The sequence below is a fragment of the Cydia amplana genome, chromosome Z (assembly GCF_948474715.1).
Source record: "Cydia amplana chromosome Z, ilCydAmpl1.1, whole genome shotgun sequence".
In the NCBI taxonomy this organism is placed as follows: domain Eukaryota; kingdom Metazoa; phylum Arthropoda; class Insecta; order Lepidoptera; family Tortricidae; genus Cydia; species Cydia amplana.
The window spans coordinates 7,476,951-7,493,769 of record NC_086096.1 but is presented as its reverse complement, the minus strand read 5'-3'; the positions used below and the strand labels follow the sequence as shown (position 1 = coordinate 7,493,769).

Here is a 16,819-nt window from a genome sequence, read left to right as displayed (position 1 = left end):
GGGCACGTGCCCCCCCCCAGCCCCCCTAGTTACCTTACCCCAAAATTACCTTGACGCGCTCTTATTCTTTTAACAATATATAAAGTCGCGTCAAGATCATTTCGAACACCACGCCCGCTTAGCAACTATTGCTGCCGACTACCCATTAGCAAAACTTTGACCATTTGACTGATTTCATTAGGTATGTAAGGTTTACGAATGGATTGATCAGCTAATGCCACAAATCAAGTAAAATGATGTTAGTAAAAATATATGTTCCACAGGGTTGGTTATTATCCAGGAAGAAAAAAGGGAACGATCGGTGTCCCTTTTTTTTAACAGGTTTCATAGAACATCAACGAGTGTTTTCGAGAGTGACGTATCTGTAATGGAATGCCATAATCTGTGCTTGACGTGCATAATTTCCTCCTGACGAAAATACAGGTTAATATTATTCTGCAATTTAATTAAAGTTTGTAATTAATGAACCAGTGGAAGATTAAATAAGTTATATACTACATTCTTTCGTGCATTATGCGGTTTCTGAGACGCGTTATGTTTCATACGATTTTTATTAATGGAATGTAATAATAAGAAATTGGCCAAGAGTCGGGCCATGCTAAGAGGGTTCCGTAGTTACCTACCATTGTGTCAGAAAAGGCTAAACGGGGGCTAGGCTTAGTAAGTATCGTACATTACAAGAAAAAAGGGAGTATTAAGTACCTACATACTTTCACAGCGCTTTGTACGAATTTTTACTAAGAAGAGAAAACTTTTTGAAATAACTCAAAAACGGCAAAAGTGATGTTCGCTATAAGTAGTTCTTATTTAATGTCTTTCTTGTTGTTTTCTTTCTTAGGGTAAACAAGGCCCAGGACGACGACCAGCAACCTGGACACAAACTATTAAAAACGACCTAAAAGCTAGCAATGCAGTACCGGAGACAACCCACAACCGTGTGATGGGGCGCAGAACTACTAGGAGGGCTGACCCCAAGTACCTAAAATGGGATAAAAGCCAGGACCAAGAAGAAAAAGATTTAATGTCTTTCTTAAGTTCTGTTTGTAGGATTTGTTCATATAATTTGGATCCATGGTTCAAAAGTTAGAGGGGGGGTATTAAAGTGGATCGATTATATCAATGTTCATTCATTTAATAGACATGACAAGAGATACATCTAGAAAAATAATAAAGCAGATCATGTGGCCTGCATACACCAGTCTATGGAGTTTATCAAAAACCTCTAACATCCTCCCTTTTTGTTAAACGTTATAGGTGTAGGTTAATCCAATAATCCCAAAGATTAATGCCATCCTTGGCTTTGAAACTGGTTTGGTCAGTATGTCCGCACATTGTTATTCTGTTGGAACATACTTCACTTCACATTTAAGTATATAGTTCATTAGTTAGACGCAACTAACTCTCTGACATAAAAGTGTCTTATGGCAATATGCTTAGTTCTTCTATGCAGTTCGGGATTCTGAGCCAGTTTCCCTGTGCATGTATCATATGTGTAGCATTTTAAGGTACATATGATACGTCATGCACAGGGAACGTGTTAAAGCAGCATCATTATCAATTTGTAATGTTGGAATTGCGCTTAAAGTGGTGATTTCCTAGAATAGTCGTTGTAGCCAGACTATTTCTCGGGCTGCTTCGCTTGCTGCGACTATTTCTGCTTCAGTGCTTGAGATCGCGACTAATGTCTGTCTGCGACTTGCCCACGATATAGCACCTCCTGCGTATAAGCAAAGTATGACTGAAGTGGAGCGTCCAGAAGTGAAGTCTCCGTCATTGATTATTCATTTAATAGACATGACAAGAGAGACATCTAGAAAAATAATAAAGCAGATCATGTGGCCTGCATACACCAGTCTATGGAGTTTATCAAAAAACTCTAACAGGGGACACACATTTTTTTCTCTTTCTGAGCGATTATTTCCAAAAATATTTACTTTAGGTATCAAAAAGTGGTTATTGAGGACCCCTATTTATGAGGGTTCAAAAAAAGACGAAGCGTTCGAGAAAAGTTTTTGCTCGTCTTGGAGGGGGAACTATCTGGAACCCCTGGATAAGTCTTTAGGATGTATAATAATAGTTCTTAGCTTAGCTCCATAAACCAGAAATGAAATTGATCTATACTCTGGCACACCTAGCTTGTCAGAAACAAGGCGGCAAATTCAAAAACAGGCGCGAAGAGTTGACTTTCCATAGCAATTTGAGCTCAGTTTTGTGCATTCAATATAGCTGGTCAAGCAGCTCTTGTCAGTAGAAAAAGGCGTCAAATTTGAAAAATGAAGGCGTGAAGGGATAGCGTCCCATAGAAAATTTGAATTTCGCGCCTTTTTTTACTGACAAGATTTGCTTGACCAGCTATAAAAATAATGTTTGCAGTGTGTGTAAATAAATTGTAATGGGGTATTATGCATTCCGGTATTTTACACTAATTATTAAGCCCCCTCCAGACTATGCGCGTGAATCGCGGCGCGACTTCGCAGAGCGAACATATCGCGACATTGAATTATGACTCTACACTCGCACATTTCACGGTGAATTCGCAGTTTGGTTCGCGCCAAGATGGCGGAAAATCATCAGCTGATCGAGTTTAACTGTCATTTATCTACGGCATCATACTTGCTGTGGCTATTTTTCCATTTTGTTTTGTTGTAAAACCGTAAATTATAGACGCTTTATATAATTAATTAATATTAATCTTGCAACTGATGAGCAAAAATAGTGAGTAATGTGGAGTCTTGCTAGTTCGCGCTTCGCGCCTCCTTTGACGCGGGCCGAAAAACCGACAAAAAATGGGGAACAAGGAACAATGCGCGAAGGCGTGAACAATCTGCGAAATCGACGCCACACTCGCGTTCGCGGCTTCGCGCCGCGATTCGCGCACGAGTGTGGAGGGCCCCTTATATTGTAATTTTATATATAATATCCTAGTTGGTCAAAACAAATTGTCAGTAAATAAGAACAAAAAAAATATATACTTAAAGCTGGTCAACCAAATCTTGTCAGTAAAAAAGGCGCGAAATTAAAATTTTCTATGGGACGATATCCCTTCGCGCCTAATTTTTCAAATTTGCCGCCTTTTTCTACTGTCAAGATCTGGTTGACCGAGTATATTATACGATTTTAAAAAAAACCCTGTAAAAGCCTGTTGTGTGCGTAAAACGGAACGTTTTGAGGCCTTGGTGTACGATTAGCTACGAATAATATCCAATCACAGCCAAGTATCTTACCGTATGAGTCATTATGATTGGTTACTGGGGACGAAATAATAATACGGTGACCGGATGGTGACCGGTGACAGTACAGCAGCGTCGTCGTGACTTAGATGAGAACTCTGTTTGACATTTGTAGTTTTGAGGAAAGTTGATTTGATTCGTTATCTAAACTATTTTATAATAATTTTATTAACATAATGTCTACTCCGACAGAGTTAAGTTTTGACGAAATATTAAAGTTCATGTTAGCACATAATGGAAAAGTGACAAATTATGAGTTGGTAAAACATTTTAAAGTGTTTCTTATGAATCCCGACATGAGAGGTACGTAAACAACTGAATACTATCCTGTATTGTCTTCATAGAACCAATAATATCATTATGACTAATATTTGTAGATGAAGCGAGGAACACTTTCAAGAAACACGTTAATGCGTTGGCTATTATAAAAAATCAGAACAATGAGAAATGGTTGATTCTAAAAAAGAAGTACATGACGAATAACAGTAAAAAAGAAGAGGTGGCTGCTACTGACAGTGTACCAGAGTCTGAAGGCAACACCCAGTCGGTGCTGTACCAGCCCCCGCCTCCATTACAACTCAATCAAGACTTTAGTATTTTAACAAACTTAATCCAGACAAATAATGCTGTTCCAAGTAATGAAACTCCCTCCCCGCTGCATCAAAGTGAGTCTAGCATCAGTTTAACTCTGCCCAGTGACATTTTACCTGAGGATGTCCCACCTAAAGTACACCCGAGACGAAAATCTGCTGATAAAGCAGCTGAAAAAAGGACAAACATACCTGTAGCTGCCCTAGAACGGACATTATCAACCCCGAATGATGACAGTGTGTTGCCAATAGCCGAGCCCTTGTCAGCTACTGTCATATCAAAAAGTGAAAGTATGCTGGTTGACAATGAACAGATGATCTCGGTAAAGGAGCGGAAGCAGATGTTCAATAGGATGGCTTCAGAGGGAGACATGCTAAAACATCAAGTCAGCGGAAACTTGAGTGCGCAGGTGAGTCATATTCATAGTTAGTATATTAGGTGTACTTGTGGTGGAGTGTTAGCAAATATACAATTTGGTTCTGATTTGTAAGGGTTTTACTTTAACACATTCAGTGCCGAAAACCCGACTATCGGGTATTTTATGATTTTGTTCTCAGGCCGGACGACAGGCCCCTATTTCATCACGGCGACAGGTCCGACAATTCGACAAATGTCACTGTTGCTGACGTCACAGTCATCCATGGGCTACGGTTACCGCTTACCACCGAGCGGGCCGTGTTCCTGTTTGCCACCATCATTTTATTATTTAAAAAAACTTTATAATATCGGCAAAAAACAGGTATTTCTCTTTCGAAGTTTATGATGATGATGATGACAATTGTCACACGATTTAATAGAACTTTCGGTAATTCTAGACAGGAAATGAGTTCTGTGTCGGAATTTCGTGACAATTGTCGTGTTTCTTGTGACAATTGTCGTGTTTCTTGTGACAATTGTCGTGTTTCTTGTGACAATTGTCATTGGCTTCGCTAAATAAGTACTTATTTATTGGCGATATAATGGAGTTTTTTTTAATGAATATGTTGGTGGCAAACAAGCACACCGCCCGTCCGATGGTAAGCGGTTATCGTAGTCTATGGAGGCCTGTGACGTCAGTAACAGTGATGTCGACAATTGTCGCACCTGTCACCGTGGTGAAATAGGGGCCTGATAGTCGGGATCATGGTAAGTACTACAGCTTTATATGATGAAATTTTTGTGGCCTGGCGCGGATGTCTTGTTTGGCTTGGTGGAAATGTATGTGTTAAGATCTGTAAGATATAATATTAAGTTCTATGGAAGCCTACCGATACCCACTCTAAACCATGTTTATGTTGGTTAACCACATGTGATATGATAATGAACTATATTTAGATGCATCACCTTAAAATTGAGACTAATCCATGTGCTTAAAACAGTTTTTTACAGCAACTACTCTCCCTTTGAATACTTTGCCCGTTGGCTATTAAAGTATGTCAGCAGTTTTGTTATTTAACACAATTTTTTTCTATAAGAACTAAACATTTAACGCTAGCTCACACTGAGGATGGTAACTAGGATATGCTCCCGGGATTGGTTTTAATTTAAAAAATCAGTCCCTAAACTGGGAATTCACAGTTCTCACTGGAGGATTGCCTAAATCTTTTATAATATCTATAATTTTTAATGGTGACACTAAGGATTTATATGATATTCACACTAGTTAGTAAATACTTATAATGCATTTCAAATCGTTTTACGCGATGTGTTCAAAAAAGTCGTACTTACCTAATTTCGGATTTTAACTAATATCTATAAAACCTTTAACCTTATAAAGTTCGGCCAAAAGCAAAACGGCATGTCCAAGACGTCAAGATAAATAAATAAGTGTTCGTCGGCGTAATCTCGTTTCGGTATAAGTAACGTTCTCTTTTCTTCTCCGTACTCGGGTAATAAAGCATTAGCACGTGCCAAACGGGATAGTTAGGATACCCACTGGTTTTACTGTCCCGATCCTATTATCCTGTCTTAAAAGGAGTATTCCAACAGACAGGCGTATTCTGATTTTAATAACAGGTTATAGAATAGAATAGAATAGAATATGATTATGAATTAAATCTGGATTAGTTATGGATCTGTCAGGGTCAAAGTGTCGTTTTTGATAGAAAAAATGTCACTTTTCGCACTGACTCATCAGATCCATGACTAATCCATATCTAATTCATAACCTGTTGTTAAAATAAGAATACGCCTGAGATAATCACTTACCAACGCTACTCTTCATATTTTTGAGTGTTTGATATAGAAAGAAAAAAGTAAATACATTTATTTACGTCAAACCAAATGTATGCATGTAGGTATGGAGTGGCCCTTTTAATAATAAATATGTATATACACTTATTTTATATTTCAAATAAATAAAGCCGATGAATAAACATTGATTAACAATTTCAAGTCAAAAAACAGAAACCTTCAATAATTTATTTCTTGTTCTATCGCTACTACAAAATCTAACTTACTTTTCACTGGTTTTTCTAATGTTTTTATCCGCGTATACTTAACGGCATCGAACTTAATCGCGTTTTAATTATGACCCTGGTTAGAGTATATTTTGTCCTAAAAAGCCACCAATACTATTTACTTACATAATTATTGCTTTGAATGGGCCTAAATAATTACACAAATTTGAGGTCCGGCCGCCTGCGGCGACCATAGCACCTGTTTGGAGCGACCCCATTATTCCCAATTTATTCCAAGAAAGCGTAAATGTGTTAAGTTCTCATTCACTAACGACATTGTGGAATAAAAGCGTATTAACTAATATTTAGACCCTAACTTCAGAGTGCCTATTAAATGTCAACGATATATTAACACACATTTTATTATTTATCGTGGTTTAACTGATCCTACTCTAAAGAATGCGCAGCAAACCTAATAGCGAAGTGCACAATTACGGATTTTATGTTTTTATAATAACTTGGTACTAGTATTATCTACTCGCAGGCGCCATTAATTTTTGCATGTTATACCTTGTTAGTTACCTAAAGTCCACAATTATCTTATTGTACTTATAGCAAGAAGGATCGGGCGAAATCACCGGCATTGATACTATTCATCGGTATAATTATGGTAGGATTACATGTTTTCGGGCTAATCTACAACAGGTTGTCTTCCAGACAAACTTAGTAAGTTGAAACTGGGAAAAGCGAAGTCGATCAAGGCTGAATAGGTTGGTGGCATTGCAATCAAGCAAGCAGGCGCACTACATACTATATACTAAAACACGGAACGAATTGTCGAGTTACTCTATTGATAATTATTATGATATGAACACAGAATGTTAATGCCATCGACACCTGGCACGTCTAATTGAATTGTTTAGCCTCGTCCGTCAAGCGGATGGTCAAATTGATTGTTATCTATAGCCTACTAACCAAGGGATAAAAGAGGTCGATTGCACCCGAGATAATTATGCGGCCCTTCGAGTATTTCCTTCAAAGTGCATTTGAGTTTTAAAACATTTGGAAATATAGTACAGTCGCCATCAGATATATCGGAGCGGCCAAGGCGCTTACAAATATCTCAACAGGCCTCTATTGTCAAGGCGTTAGAATGCGTGTTTAGATATTGTGAACACCTTGACCGCTCCGATATTTCTGATGGCGACTGTACCTAGAAAGAATGTCATAAATTCTAACATTATACATACGAAACACTGGCCTTTCTAAAAAAACTTAATAATAGGCTATTTGTTAATTTACTTTCAACGTAGAGTCAACTGTATAACTCTTGCATAATGTCTTTTAATTTAACAGGATGACAAATTGCAAAACACCATAATAAACATAATGCTAACCCATATCGGTATAATGCTACACTACACCCGAAGGACACATTTGAAATATAACCGGGGGGATGTTGTCAGTGAAATTTTTTATAATAATAATTTCGAGTCATTCGGACTACCCCCTACACGAGGGATGCGTAATTGAACGAAGTTTACAACGATGACACAGTACAGTTCCAGTCAGTTCCTAGACTGACCCATTAGGCATGGAAACCTTACGTTACATTTATTACAGAGCAATCCGAATGGGTTAGAGTGGGAAATATCTGAACCTGTGAAAGATAAAAAGTATGAAGGATAAATATATTATTTTTCAACAATTTCGGATTTCGTATAAGACCTGATGTAATCTTTTTGATGCTTTTCTGATTAACCAACTGAAACTGAACCAAGATAAAAACCGTCATTCCTTCTTTCCAAATAAAATGCTGTCACTAGTATTGTAGTTCTTCGTCACAGTTTAATTGTAGTGTATATGTAATATTATCTATAGAGACGTACAGATGTAGTGCATAGTTGTTTTCCATCGTGTTTTCTCGAAAACGTTCGTGTTTGTCATGCTACTTCAGTCAACCTCCTCAACCTCAGCACTTTTTGTACCGAGACTGACTGAAATAGCAAGACACGTTCTTACGTTTCCGTGAAAATACGATGGAAAATAATTATTAACTACATCTGTATCTCTTTTTCTTAAGCTATTAGATACGCTGCTTTTGATGCTGACTGTAGTACATTATTTCGAATATCTGAAATCAAGTTACTGCCTTAATTTAGCTGTGATTCCGGAAACAAAAGCTTCTAACGACAATATTAGTCTGCATAAGGCCTCACGCCAAATGGACTTTACGATTGCTTTATACTGCCGTACACACCTCGTTGAGTGTTGTTAGGTGAACGACGTGCTTTAAACCTTTGTTCTGTTTCTTTAAAAAATATGTTATCGTTGAGAATTTGCCTTTTACTTAAGCTACAGATAGTTTAAATAGATACTTAGAGTTGTGTAAAACCAAGGCGTGAAAAGTGGAAATCACTTTTATTTTTCTATATTGTTCTGTACTCATCTAAGCTCTAGCACTAAAACAAATGTATGTACATACATAGTTTAAAACTTAGAAATCACTGCGACTAACGTGATAAATAGCACTTTCCATTACATGTATTTTATAACCTAAAAATGTCAGAAAAATAAATAAGCTGGTTTCTAATCAGACATTAAATCAACTTCCGTAAATCGTATTTATTATTTAGTAAAATTTGTTTTATAAGTTCTTCATCTTGTTTTACTTGTGCGTGCTCGTTGAGACGTTGACTAGACAGATTGCTCCCAACTCCCTAGGTAGTTAAATTTTCTTGTCGAACACACAATATATTGCGCACGTTTATGTACCTACTAGTAATAAGTAGACAACCTAGGACAATACCATTTATGAAATCGCTTCTACCAAATATGTCCCGTAACCTATGTCCCTTGTCTACTACTTACGTCGACACTGAAATAGATGAGACGATACATCCGCTCGTCACCTTAGTTTTTAGGGTTCCGTACCCAAAGGGTAAAAACGGGACCCTATTACTAAGACTCCGCTGTCCGTCCGTCCGTCCGTCCGTCTGTCACCAGGCTGTATCTCACGAACCGTGATAGCTAGACAGTTGAAATTTTCACAGATGATGTATTTCTGTTGCCGCTATAACAACTTGTTATAGCGGCAACAGAAATACATCATCTGTGAAAATTTCAACTGTTATTAACAACAAATACTAAAAACAGAATAAAATAAAGATTTAAGTGGGGCTCCCATACAACAAACGTGATTTTTGACCGAAGTTAAGCAACGTCGGGCGGGGTCAGTACTTGGATGGGTGATCGTTTTTTGCTTGTTTTGCTCTATTTTTTGTTGATAGTGCGGAACCCTCAGTGTGCGAGTCGGACTCGCACTTGGGCGGTTTTTTTAAAACTAAATTAACTTAGACCCAGTCTATAAAAAGTACGTCAGGATCCGAGTGGAGCTGTACCATTTCCTTTCATTTGTTGTTTGTATGTTATAGGATATTATATAGATACATCATTAAATATGATAGATGAATTCGATTAGAAATTAACGGTTTACATGTAAGTTTCCGTCGCGTGCCAGATTTGTCATCTCTGCATGTGTTCTCCAGTTCCTACATGCTAATCGCAACGGATGAGACACGTGTTTTTATTAGGGATCCTTACGCGAAGGATGCCAACAGGAGCCGATGCTATGCCATCTATTAGCAAGCGCTATACTCAAATGAAAGTTAAATATTGAAAATCACAAAACCATCAAATAAAAAGTTTTCATTTATGAATCTGAAATGGTCTTTGGATTTCAATATATATGATTGAATTATATTAATTGTTGTATAAAGTTTCGTAATAGTTTAGTTAATGTGCTGGTTAACAGCGTTAAACTTACGCTTAAAGCGTCGCGTTCAGTGGGTCCTTCTTGAATATCCTAAGATCGATATTCACAGTGCATACGATTGAACATTGGCTCGTGACTCGCGGTCGATTGTCGTCCAATAATTACCGTCGTGTGTCCGAGCCGCACGTGCCTACGTAAAGTCCTAAAAAAAGGTCATTCGTGCCCCAAGCACCACGCCGCGGGTTCAGCATTATAATGCAATATGACTTGCCTACTAATTTTGTTCAGTGTTACTTCCCAGAAAACTGCATATCACGGGGGTCCGTAAGTGAGCTGCCTTAATCATTGCTTAAGTATGTGCTAAACTTGAAATCCAATTCGTTTTTAGTGGCTAAGCTCCCTGTTAAACCTTTTTATTACACTAGTCGCCCCTTACGCGTTTAATTTTAGATTTCACGTGGACCATTTAGAGCCAGATTCCTACATTGACGGCTTCGCGGGAATCGTAGGAAGCTCTGATGCGAGCTCGCAAATTAAATTGTGTAATCTATGCGCCATAAATCCTTCAAGAAGGTAGCGAAAATAAGCTTCGTTTTGAGTATATGCTATCAACGTTCATTTTAAACGTATTCTAGTTGTTATACGCGATGCGGAGATAAGTTATCACGGTCTGCTGCGAGTTGGCAGGAAAATATGACCGATTTCATTGTTCCCTCTGCCATTCGGCCTGAGAATCACTCACCGGCATCAACGCGGATGCCACACTTAACGAGCCTTGTCGAATTGATGGAAAATAAGGACGGATGAATTAACACAGGCCTATTGAGAGATAAAAGTGGGTATTATATGCGTCAATACGGTAAACGTTAAGACAATTGAATGTTTCTTGCGGTACGGCTACGGGGAATGAGTTAACACGGGCCGATCTCTTGTTAGATCTACTTCACGCATCTTTGTCTGCAGGTTTTAGTGAATGGAACTCGCAACAATTTGTGTGTCTTTGCAAATTAGTACGAAAATATCATTTTTTCTTGTACGAGTAGTACATCTATTTCCAAAACTAAAACTAAAGTGGGCTATGTTATGTTCATTATTACCAAGACCTAAGCTAGTTATTTTATTAGCTATGTACATTAAGTGCTAAATTTTATTAAAATCTTTTCATTCGTTTAGCGCTAAAAAGTTAACAGACAGGCTGATCATTACGTACTTAACTAGAACCAATTTTATATTAAGCAGTAACTTAAATTTAGGGTTCTCTAGTAACTTTTAGTACAACTATATTGTTTTACTATATCTATAGGTACTAGTTTTAACTATAGTACGAGAGTTCACTATTGTATACTTATTATGTTAGTAAGAAACCGAAGTCCAATGCCTCGTTACGTCGCCAAATAAAAAAAGCTTTAACCTTTGTTTCTCCGAATCTCCAAGGTTCGTAATAAAGTCAGAGATTCAGCCCGCCGAAGAGGCACATGTCTCTTACGGAGACCTGTGAAGATATGTCGTTTTGGTAGGAGGTCGTCGTTGGTCAGTTGTTTTATATAGCTGCCCCGTCGCCACCATAATGTGGCCGCGGAACACCCTGATGCGTAAAGGCGTCCTGGGGCGTCGCAGCACGAACCCGGAGCCACACGGCGCCTTCCCTCAACTCCCTTATGCTAGAATATCAATATCTTTTCAAAAGATTACATCAAATACTTAAATAACTTATGATTCATTTCTGCAACGGTTCTGGGACAAAAATGCGTGCATTTTATTAAAATGTTGCTTATTGAGATCACGAGGGACAGCAATGGCGCACGATATTTAAATAGGATAGGTAGTGGGTTGTCATTTCTACTGCCTGGATTATTGTGGTATTATGGAACCTAAATTATTTGTATAAGCTAAAAGCGTTTTCCCCAGTTAAAACTAGTTTCCTTAAATGCCTTGGCCAAATCTAATTTACGCTTTACGCTTTTTCAGTCAACTTTATTTTAATGATAATGCGCCTTGGTTAACCTTGTTTTAACTGCTAATTCTAAGTCAAAACGCTAGTATCTCAAACTTACTCGTCCATCTATCTGATATGATTACGAGCCTCTTAAAAATGTACATAAATATTATTGTTGGAAACAATCAATCAACATTCATGCCTACTTGTAGTAATGAAGAATTGGAAATGCGAAAACTAGATTAAAATCTACGACATTATATTGAAAAAGCGTCTGCCGGTCAGTTCAGTAATTAAACAATAGATAATCTTGAGTATCCTAATATGTATAATAATTTGCCCCTTTGATAGTTGACCTGGACGTGCCCGAATTAAAACAAACAACAACAAAGGTAAGTGATTATTGTTGGACTCTATCTAGTTGCAACAAGATTTAACTAAGATCAAAAGTGTCCGGGAGCGCGAAGGATTCTGGTACAACAGTTGGAAGGTATTATGTGCACCAGATATATTTGAATAGCATTTAGAGACGTTGTTTCATATGAATATTTGAGTTAACTTTGGCCGAAGTTTTACTAACTTTAGCAAGATCAATTTACGTTACTACATTTTATTAAATTAAGAAACCATACAAATAAAATAAGAATTAATTCATGACAAACTAATAAACCGTTCGGCTTAATGTATGTAATATATGTACCTACATGATAGATGATATTAAGTTTCATTAGCCTCTTAATTTAAGACTGCGTTTAATTAATGTACCTACCTACTTGGTGGTAACTTGCCAAAAATATGTTTTTTTTTTTCTTGACCTAGATGTGCGACTGTTTGCTAATTGATAACAGATCTACGGGAGTTTAAATAAAAAGTTTTTTTTTATAAATACCAGATTGGGGTAATTACTATTTCTGGGTAACATATTTGTGCTGTTACTATCTGCAAACTAAACAGACGACCGTTCTTAGAATTCTCTTTTAAAATCAATAACTGTTTGGTTACAGCATTTCCATACAGGTTGATTGTGTTAAAAAAAGTCGCGTAATTAACAGTTGTTTCCATAGTTAAATTGTCGTTACCGCGGAACAACCCGGCAACGTACAAACTTAATCTTGTTATTAAATCAAACACATCACATTAAGGATGTTATCTTGTCAATATCGAAGTCCCTAACAGTGAGGCCTATAGTGTAGACATAAATATATAACGACAGGTGGTAAAGTGGCCATGCTGCGAAGCGCACGCCCTGCGCTCCGTCGATGTAAATCTTAAATCACTAACGTAAGTACTCGAAATTGAACTGTATTAAATACTACTTACGTTTTTAATTACATACGCCTACTTATTCCACTTGCGTTATTGTCATCAAGGAATCAATCGCAACGCAAGTTTGAAGACGGGAGAATTCGAATTTATTGACCATTAATTCAAAATATTATATTCACAATATAAGTACTCATTTATTAATTTTGAAATATTAGGTTCCGATTAATTTATATGTGTCGTTAAGATATTTATTATGTATGTAAATATGGTATTTATTTATAAGCCTAACCTTTTGTTTTCAGTTGTTGAGTGCGGTGATGTACCTACTTCATTTAATAAATTGACTGTTATGAATAAGTTCTAATATTTATGAAACTCTTAATAACCGCTAACGTTTCAATCGTGGCGCACTCTAAAACGCTGATAAATTTTGTCTCCAATTATGTCACACTAAAAGTAGATTGATTGCTGTTGGAATGTATTGCTTATTATATGTCATACATATATAATAATTAAGTAGAGTCGCACCAAGAAAAGTCTGCAGCAGATTTGATAGCCCACGCAGTGTAAGTGTTATTTATACGTCATAATTTCATAGAAGTTTGACGTTTAAAATGACACTTGCACTGCGTGGGCTATCAAAATCGCTGCACTTTTCACGGTCTGACTCTAGTATCATTGTAAAAATACTCTTAGTTTATTAATTTGTGATAAAAAATATTGTCCTTCGGGTAAATCGCTTTTTAGTGGGTCTAAATCGTCGTACTATTCTACAACACACGGCAATATGCGTGACTTTGGTATACGTGGATAGGTTTTAAATGAATGTTGTAGGTAGTTCATCCTATACGTTAGGCACGCAAAACCGCTACCGTGACTGCGATAGAGCATTGTAGTTGTAGGCTGTATAAGTGTAGAGGCAGTACCTACTCGTACAGATTTATAGAAAGTGCTTCCCATTTTTTCTTGTACTATTATTTTATCGAAGGAAAATAAACAGGAAGACTATCGGCCTTGTTAAAAGATCTACTGATATACGATTATAATAGGTAATCAGCTCAATTAAAGATAAAGGTTGTAGCTCATAAAGCTTAATTTTGGGGCAAACAAGAGGATATCATCCTTAAAGAATAACCTCACAATCAGTTTAACAGTCTTCTTCATTTTTAAAATTGAAGTTATTATATTTTATGTATATGTCACCGTAAAATTGTAAACACTCGTCATATTATAATCTCGCTAGTTACATTATAAACTGACGGTAGGGAGATTATAATCTCACCTAACCTAACCTACGTTAGATTATAAATTAACGGGTTCACAATCTTACGGTGTCATATATAACAACATAAAAATTTCCTTGGTCTACTGTTGATATATAATATAAAACATAAAGAATTTCCATACAAACTGATCCGTTTTCGCTGGTATTGAGTGTATAACTTTACGTTAAGGGCTCATTTACATGATGCGCGAACTCGCATGCGATTATAGTTATTATCATGCCGCGATCAGAAAGGGATTAGAAATAACAGATTTCCATACACTTACGTCAAAATCAATATGGATTGACAGCTATCTCAATCCCTTTCTAATCGCGATTCAGTAATACATTGGCATTGCGGACCATTGAGGTTACAACAATAGGGATGATGACACATGTTGAATTTTATAACAAAATCTAGTAAAATAGATAGCAAACGAGCAATTTATCACAATAATGTGGATATTAAACTAAAATATTGAAAAATTACAAAATTACAGGACCTGAAAGTTTCAAAATTTAAGTTTTTTTTTAACTTCCAAAAACGATAAAAGTAAGGGTACCATTCGATTCCTTACATTTCATCCAAAAAAATATTGTATAGCAACTATATACATAAACGCAATATTTAACCGACAAAACGCAATTTTCTTGTTTTATCCATACTACAAGATGGGCGATGACGTCACGGCCTCTGGCCGTTTTGTATAGGGCGTTTCGCGAGTGAAGTGCGACTGTCGGACTACAATTTCTGACTTTTGTGTTACTTTAATGCAATGGGTCCCATATAGACATTTGATCCTAAAAACAAACCCGATCGATTGATACCATAAAAAAAAATTTGTCATGTAGCCTATTCAGCCGACCGATCAAATAACGCAATGTAATGAAACTCGCATGCGATTTCTCGCACCGTCGAAATAAGCCCTTAAGCCTGTATGTTTATTTTTTGTCAATTATTTAATTTATTTTCAGAACATTGATGAGGAAGACAGGGTGTCAGTAAGTATCTGTCCTACTTTTTTTCACACGCCGTATAACGGGTTGGCTTAAAGTAATGAGAATTTTTATTTTCAAAAACATCAATAAAAACTCAATTGCTATAGGTTTAAGGATTTTAATATGGTAAACTCAATCGTGTTTTATGTTTTAATTTAATATTATAATATTGCAAAAGGTCCCGCATCTTTCGATTTTTCTTAGCTTACTTTTCACCGTTAGCATCATACTTTGGACGACATTCAAGTCATTTTTTTTTAATTGACTTTGTATCCTTCGTTTCAGTTGTTGCGATGATTTTGCTTCCCAGCCATCACTATACTTTAAGTCAACCCGTTAAAGTTCGATTTTCAAATTGTGACTTGCGTCTCTGTGCACTTCTCCGGAATCAATTATTATATTGTTGAACGAAATTATTAGTCGATTTCGAGAACGTAATTCTTAGAAAAAAATTACTACTAGTATAAAATAGTAGTGTGAAACCTTACCTTATCTTAGATGATTTATTTAGACGTAAACAATATACTTACCTTTACCTTATCTTACCTTTTTTGTACAGCTGGATCCGAAAAGCGAGACCGATCCCCTGGACTCCAAACAGAAACAGTGGATCCTGAACGCCGCTAGGGGCGATTACCATGCCTTGGCAAAGATGTGTAAGGAGAACTCGAAGCTCGTTAAAACCAAGGTATCTTTATTATTATGTTAATATCGCATTTTCTAATGGTATTCTATTTATAGTATTCGTGCATTAGGTATGGTACTTTTATTAAGAATTGCAATAAAAAGTACCTACACATCAAAACGTATTTCTTATTAATTAAGAATGCATTAGCTTATTTATACAAACCGTTATAATTGGGTCGGTGATTACTAAGAACATTAAATTTATATGTGTTTGTATATGTGAAACATGTTAAGGCGGGGTGGTGTCCTCCACTAACTTCACAATACTTACATTGACACGACTCGTCGGTGAGCAGGAAAACGAGCATTTAAATAGTCTATGTTTGACAATAAAATCCAAGAAGTACTTAGTACGAATTACTGTTTTAATAACTTTCTCTAAAAGATTAAACGTTCTCGTTACAACCTTTTATGACAAAATAATGGTTTAACTTGACTATGAAACACAGTTGTAATTTTTTTATGTCAGTGTTTTAGTCGCTCCGTTTGCTTCAATATGTTCGACCACTATTATCGCCTTAAGAACGTGTGTCTTGGCACTTCCGGGCACTTTGACCGTTCTCGTGCGTTTTTGTGGTTCATATTCCAAGAGGGCTTGCTAATTTAAAGGAAACCATTAATGCGTTTGGACATAGACAGCATTATCTCAAAAGCTCTCGTAAATGTGAAATCTAAGATTCTGAGAATAAATTT

The 16,819-nt window shown here is 36.7% G+C and overlaps 1 protein-coding gene across 1 annotated transcript; it reads left to right on the top strand.

The window, feature by feature from the left end:
- Positions 1 to 3,343: 3,343 nt before the first annotated feature.
- Positions 3,344 to 16,148, top strand: LOC134661761 (uncharacterized). Its single transcript, XM_063517944.1, has 4 exons — positions 3,344 to 3,533; positions 3,608 to 4,230; positions 15,416 to 15,442; positions 15,999 to 16,148. The coding sequence occupies exons 1-4, from the start codon at positions 3,407 to 3,409 to the stop codon at positions 16,146 to 16,148; spliced, it is 927 nt and encodes a 308-aa protein (XP_063374014.1). The 5' UTR covers positions 3,344 to 3,406.
- Positions 16,149 to 16,819: the final 671 nt, after the last annotated feature.